We start from the raw sequence: 7482 nt of genomic DNA, 5'->3' as shown, positions 1-7482 counted from the left end.
ATGAACTATCTGGTAACCAGAGATCCCATGAACGCGCACCATATATTAAGCAAAAGGTTCGAAGATTATGTAAAAGGTGCCGATTTTCGCGAGGTTTTCGCTGCGTTTGGCGACGGTATTGTTGCCGCGGATTCAGAAAAATGGAAGGAGATGAGGTCCTTGTTCCATTCTTTGTTCAAACACAAAAGCTTCGAGATTTTGTTAGAGAAAACTATTCAGAAGAAACTTCAAAATAGCTTGCTTCCGATATTATCAAATCTTTGTGAAGAGACTACGGTGGACCTGCAAGATCTCTTTTGTAGATTCACATTTGATAATATAAGCTCGTTAGGGTTAGGGTTTGATCCCAATTCCCTTTCAATTGAGTTCCCTGTTGTTGAAGCTAAGAAGGCTTTCGACGAAATCCAAGAATGCATTCTTTACCGACACGGAGTGCCGAGAAGTGTTTGGAAGCTTCAAGAATGGCTTCGACTCGGCGAAGAGAGGAAGATGGCGAAAGCATGCAGAGTTTTTGACAATTTTCTATGCACTCTTATAGCATCTAAGCTTGAAGAACTAAGCAAAAGAGAAACTAATAATAATCATCAAGTTGATGAAAGTGTTCTTCATCAATTTGATAGCTTGCTTGAGGCGGTTACAAGAGACGAAGCGCGACGCGACGAAAAGTTCTTAAGAGATTCAGCATTCAATCTTTTTGTAGCTGGAAAAGATACAATTGCTTCGGCTCTTACCTGGTTCTTTTGGCTCGTCGCTACGCATCCGTTAGTGGAAGCTAAGATTCTTGAAGAAATTCGAGAAGTTTTTGGCGCTAACGACGGAGAACAGTACAGAATTTTAGGCATGGTGGATGCGAAGAAGCTAGTTTATCTTCACGGCGCTTTGTGTGAAGTTTTAAGACTTTTTCCTCCAATACCTCTGGAGCGCAAGCAGCCTATCAAAGCTGATGTGCTTCCAAGTGGACATGTTGTGGATTCGGATACAAATATTGTATTTTCTTTCTACGCAATGGGGAGATGTGAAGAAATTTGGGGGAAGGATTGCTTGGAGTTCAAGCCAGAGAGATGGATATCTGAAAAAGGAGGAATAATTCATGTGCCTTCTTACAAGTTCATTAGTTTTAATGCAGGACCAAGGACTTGTTTGGGTAAGGATATGTCTTTCATTCAAATGAAGATGGTTATATCTGCTATTTTGCGCCACTATTGTGTACATTTGGTGGAGGATCATCCTCGAGTTATTCCAAGCCTTTCAATTGCGCTTCTAATGAAAAATGGTTTGAAGGTTAAGATAACAAAAAGAGAAAACATTGATTCATTTAATTAAATAGATGATTTTTCTATTATATATATATATATATATATATATATATATATATATTAAGACTTAAAATCGAAATCTTAGTTTGAGTTTAAGGTATTTAATTTATATTTGTTATTATATTTTATATATTTAATAAATAAAATAGCGAATTATTAGGTACTTACAAGTATAATATAATTATGTTGGATATGTTATAAAATATTATTGGACAGGATAGGGATTGTGTTTGTATTTTATTGGATGCAAATTGTAATTTGATGTGGTATTAAAATTTCTCAGTCTTTGCCTATAATCTGTTTGCTCTCTCTCTCTTAAATATTATTGTATAAAATATATGTATGAAATCTTTAAGAATATCAAAAAAAATAATTTTCACCGTTATTTTTTATGCATTTGCTTATTTAACTTCTTTCTCTACTTTTTTTGGTATTATTTTCTCACGTAATGAATTGTAAATTAAATAAATACAAATATAAATTCTAGAAGATTAACAAATTTTTATTAAGATTTAACTAATATATAATATACTAAATTTTTTATATTTTATTAATTTTTTATTTTCGCCTGCATGCATGTATAAATCAATATAATTTACACAACTTATACACAAATTGATAAAGATATATACATATGAATATAAATTATAAATTATTATATTGTATATGTCTTTTATATATAAATGTTGGTTTTATATATTAAATAAAACAAAAATATTTAATAACAAAAAAAATTAATAAAAAATAGTTTGAAATTTATTTTATTTAATATTTATTAATTATTATAATAATTAATAAATAAAATAAGATAAATTTTAATTTTTTTGTCTTTTTAGTATTATCATAAATTAAAAAATGTCTTTGTAATTGTCTAATTAGGGCAAAGGAGACTGTTGAAGGCGTAGTTATTACAAAGTATCTTTAGGGGTGTAAGTTATCGAATCGGATCGAAAACTACTATAAAATCAAACTAAAATTTAAAACAACTGATCTGAAAATTAAAACAATCGATTATTTTTTTAATAAAATCGATCGGATAAGCTCGATTTTTAATTGGCTTAATAAAAACCAAATCAAACCGAAGATTAACCTGCAGTGATATATGTTTTTACTATTTAACTCTTTAATCTAACAGAAAAAAATCATAAATTTGAGTGACTAACTCACGAACTCGAAGGATGCAACGCCTCCCTCCTTCTAAAGAATCTCAGAATCTCCCTCCTTCCCTCCCTTTCTCCATTCTCCTCCATAGAGCATTAGAGCCTCCCTCCCTCCATCTAGTCGTAGACCGTAGCCATCTCTCTCCTTCCTCTTCCTTTTCATTTATTCTTCTCACGCAATCCACGGTGGTGGTTTATTCCATCACCAAGCAAGAAGCCTAAGCTGCCACGAAGCATCCGTCGCCAAGAAGCCTACGCCGCCACAAAGTGTAAACTCTGAGTAATTAGTAAATAATTAATTAATAAATTAATTATTATTTAAAGAAATTAGAAAATTAAATTTTATAGTTTAATAAAGTAGAAATAATTAAAACATGAATTTTAACATTAATTTTAAAAATTTTAATTCAAAATCGGACTAAAATGGACTAAACCGATTGAACCAGACTCATATTAGACCCAAAAATCCAAGTCCAATTACATAAAAACCCTTCCCCATTGTTTACAATTGAAGGTTGTAGTAGGCTTAGAGAAGGGGGGTTGAATCTATGCATTTCTTTTAAGTTACTGTACTTAGCCTTTTAAAGCAAACTTTCAATTCTGATTCTGTTTGAACTCAGCAGCAAAAACTTTATGAGACAATTTATTTTTATCTCATGGATAACAGAAAACAGAACATAGCAGAGAAGAGAGAAGCTAACACCAGCATATATCCTGGTTTGGTTGCCATGTGCTATGCAACCTACGTCCAGTCTCCTCCACAACAATGGAGAAATTTCTACTAAAGTTAAAAGTATTACATACACCAATTCCACAAGATTGACCCAATTCTTTCACACTCAAGTTCTAACCTAACTTGACTTTGGCTATGCTAATACTTAACTCTTCACTCTTAGTGCTAACCCAACTAAGAAAGGGATACCTCACAGGTACTAGATACAAGACACAGACATACCTAAAGAAATCTGAAAATAACTCTAGGTTTTTCTCTCAAGTGTATCACTCAGCCTCTTTTCACTCATGGCTTTTACTTGAGCTCTCTCAATATGCCTTTTCACTCAAGAAATTATAGAAAGATAAACATTGAAAAGTGAATTACAATCTGTAAAACATGAAGGATATTGACTTCATCAACTGCCTATTTGCTATGTGATAAACTAGACTTGCACGTCTCTGAGTTAATTCTTCAATATTGGCAGAATGCTTCTTTGAAAGTAAGCATTGTCCAAGTAGAGGAACTTCTTCAGGGAACTCTTCTCCGAACACCTCTTACCAAACTCTGATTTTCTCTCCTTGGCTACTGAATGAACAGAAATCTTCTTTTATCTCCTTGCATGTTACTGAGTTGCTCTTTCCTAGGTCAACTTCTTGAGCTGTGTGCTTCCAGCTTACCACATCACTTTTCCAGTTAATCCCCCAAATTAGAAATTTGAGTTTGAATTTTTCTTGCTTGACCGAAAGCCTCAGGGAAGCAAAAAAAATTATTTTCAATGGTGAACCCAAATCTGAACCCTTGAGATACTTCTTGGTCCCCAAGAAATAATCTTGACCATTGATGTACAATAGTGATGAACAGAGATTACTTTCTTCATTTATCCCAAATTAAGGATTTTCAAGCTGTCTCCTTTTTACTTGACCAAAGACATTTGAGTAGCAAAGAGAAAGTTGATCAACGGTAAACCCAAATCCAAACCATTAATAATGTGCTTTGCCTCCAAGAAACTTTGTGAACCATTGATTTACAGCTGCAGAGATCAAATACTTCTTTCTTCATTTAACCAAAAATGGTATCGCAGAAAGTTGGAGAAGGAGTGAAGAAATTAACATGCATGCAAATGAAAATAAATCACCTTTTACTTTTGATTCAACTTGATGGGTTTGATTTGTGTGATTAGTCCTTTGCTTTCTTTGATTAAGCTTTCTCTTTCTTTCTTCTTTGATGAAATGGGCAAGAAGAAGAACAGAGCTTTCTCTTTCTTTCTCTCTGAGGTTCTGACCTAAGCAAACTAGTGAGGTGCATTGGAAGGATTCAACTTGAATGGAGTAATCTTGGGCTTGTGTTGGATTTCATTCATTTAGCCCAGCTGTTTTCTTGGCATTGTTTTCTATGGGCTTCGTTGGTTAGAAAGACCCACTAGCAATATTTTTGTTTCCTTGCATTTGGGCTGCTGTTTCTTTCTATTTTGGCCTGCATCACTTTATCAAACATAATTAAAAACTAATTGGTTGATTAAACCAATAAAATAATATTTGTCATCATCAAATTAATTTAGTTAATTTCTTAACTCAACAATCTCCCCCTTAATGAGAAACATAAATAAAACATTAATAAAGAGGAATTGAATTTGAATAAAGTTAAGGAACTTCTCTTTAAGTGATGTTATTTGCTTTTATTTTGCTCTCCCTTTCTCTTTCAAGAGTCGCTTCCCCTAGATTTATGCTTTTATCTTCTTTTCTGTTTGCATATACTTATTGGGAACATAATAAAATACTATATACTATCCATGGATGTAGTAAACAGTAATATTTTCAAACAGTTATAACATCTCATGAAACAGAGCTAAGGGATTTTACAAAAAATAGCCAAAAGTTCAGCCCAAAACTGAATCAAATTATCTTAGCAAAAATAACAATTATCCAGCTTAAGCTTTAACCAAAACAGAGCCTCAAGACTAACAAGGGCAAAACAAAAAGTTCAAATTCTTCAATTCTTATATGCTACTATTCCCCCTTTTGTCATCAAAGGTGGAACAAAAAGACACAGCAAAACAGCAATGATCAACTCAAGTTCTGATGCCCAAAACTAAGTAAGACAAGATAGCTTATCATGTAAGACAGATTCATAAACTGAAATTCACTTTCAAAAATCATATGACAGCACATTTAAAATTCACATGACAATAGCTAATTTAAAAATATCACAATAACAGCAATCAAGATTCATAATAAAAATTTAGCAGCAATCAAAATTCACAATCATGCTACTCATACTCATACAGCCACTCTATCTCTAGATTTTCTGAGGAAATTTTCACGCTTGGTGGCTAGTTTTCTTTGCTCCTTACTCATATCAATCAAATGGTTTGACTGAGAGATAAAACTTCTGCACCACATCCTTAACTACCTCATATAAAGCAGATTTTTTGTCCAATGGAGGCTGAAGTACCTGTGGTAGAAGGAGGAGGAGTGTCTTCTGGTTCATAGTTATTATCATCTTCATTAATAACCACCCTTTCAGAACGAGTGGGTCTCGTTTTTTGCTGTTTCACTAAACCACCTCCTTTTAGACATGAGTGTCTATTTTATATGACTCATTGGACAAATCAACACAAAAATGTTCAAAAGTACAAGTTAAGAACATGCCATAAGGAAGGACTTTATCTTTCTCACTTCGAACAGAATCAAACATATATCTAACCATTAAAAAAGTAAAAGAGATTTCTGTTGTTGTGAGAATAGCATACAAAACTAGAGTATCATTGTAAGACACCCTTTGATATGAGACACCCTTTCATCCCATTTTCCAAATGTATAGGCGCATGCACTAACATCAGTGTATTTCAAAGAATCACTGATGGTTTCATTATTCAAAATTATGTCATTGCCTTTTACATAGGAATGAATAGTTCCCCATGGTAAGTCATGTTTGCATAAAATTTCTTGACTAAAAAAAGGTACACTGACTTTTTGATTTTAAAAGAGTGATTCCAGTCCAGAAATTCTAAATTTTCAATAAAAGGAATGCCTTTTTTTTTCAGATTAGGTAAATCAACAATAAATTTGGACACAAGATGTGATGAGAAATAACCCCTTCATAAAAATTATTATTCAAAGACTTGACCTCACAAAAAAGATGATTTGCTTTTATTTAAAAAGAAAGAGCAGATTAATAATAAAATATGAAACATTTTCACTAAAAGACAAGAAAAAGTAACATGTAGACAATGTAACACTCATTTTGATCCCAGAGGTGGTTTATTTTAAGGAAACATGTTTGGACCATCAAGAATCTGAATTTTAAAGTTGGCCCAGATGATTCAGCACGTGCAACACGGCCAGAGAACGCTGTTTGGAGAGAAGGTTCTTCATTTGTCCAGAATTGTCTCATACCTATTTATGAGAAAAAAACTCCAACAAACACATCAGCAACTTTTAAACAATGAATCATAGCTTAAAATCCCTAGACTAGTCCTAAGCATGCAAAATCTGTCCTCAACTAGTGGTTTAGTGAAAATGTCAGCTAATTGCTCCTCTAATTTAACAAATTGAATGCTAATATCCTCCTTTTGAACATGTTCTCTTATTGAATGAAATTTCACTTCAATATGCTTAGTCCAAGAGTGCAAAACTGGATTTTTATAAATATTAATGGCACTCATATTATCACACAATAAGGGAATATTTTCAGCATTTAATTTGTAATCAGCAAGCTGTGTTTTTAACCACATAAGCTGAGAACAACAAGAAGAAGCAGCTATATACTCAGCCTCTGCAGTGGATAAAGCCACTGTTGGCTGCGTCTTACTTGTCCAAACATTCAAGGACTTTCCAAGAAAGTAACATAAGCCTGAAGTGCTCCTTCTATCAACTCTATCACCGGCAAAATCTGCATCACAATAACCAACTGCAGAAAAATCATCAATCTTAGGATATCAAAGACCAAAATTGGATGTGCCATGAACATATCTAATGATCCTCTTAACTGCTGAAAGATGAGATTCTTTAGGTTTAGATTGGAATCTTGAACACAATCCAACACTTTGCACAATATCAGGTCTAGAGGAAGTTAAGTACATAAGAGAACCCATCATTCCTCTATACCTAGTTTCATCTACATCTTTCTCAGTTTCTCCCTTGTCTAATTTTGAATTAGGATGCATAGGAGTTCCCATGGGTTTGGCATTATCCATACCAAATTTCTTAACTAGTTCCTTGGCATACTTCTCTTGATGAATGAAAATACCTTTTTAGTTTGTTTAATTTGCAGCCCAAGGAAAAAATTAAGT

At 33.1% G+C, this 7482-nt stretch overlaps 1 protein-coding gene across 1 annotated transcript; it reads left to right on the top strand.

Annotated features, from left to right (window-relative positions):
• On the top strand, nucleotides 1-3759 carry LOC130981213 (alkane hydroxylase MAH1-like). The gene is made up of 2 exons (XM_057904823.1): nucleotides 1-1281; nucleotides 3676-3759. Exons 1-2 carry the CDS (start codon nucleotides 1-3, stop codon nucleotides 3757-3759), a joined length of 1365 nt encoding a protein of 454 aa, XP_057760806.1.
• The last annotated feature ends 3723 nt before the right edge of the window (nucleotides 3760-7482 follow it).

This window comes from Arachis stenosperma, chromosome 5 (assembly GCF_014773155.1).
Source record: "Arachis stenosperma cultivar V10309 chromosome 5, arast.V10309.gnm1.PFL2, whole genome shotgun sequence".
Classification (NCBI taxonomy): Eukaryota; Viridiplantae; Streptophyta; class Magnoliopsida; order Fabales; family Fabaceae; genus Arachis; species Arachis stenosperma.
Note: the sequence above shows the minus strand (reverse complement) of the source record. Positions and strands in the feature narration are given on the sequence as shown.

What these genes read in the sequence shown, in the direction of transcription:
- LOC130981213 (XM_057904823.1), top strand. Translation starts at nt 1, where the DNA reads ATGAACTATCTGGTAACCAGAGATCCCATGAACGCGCACCATATATTA. An exon ending in TAATGAAAAATGGTTTGAAG is followed by an intron (nt 1,282 to 3,675) that starts GTTAAGATAACA and finishes CAATATTGGCAG; the next exon opens with AATGCTTCTTTGAAAGTAAG.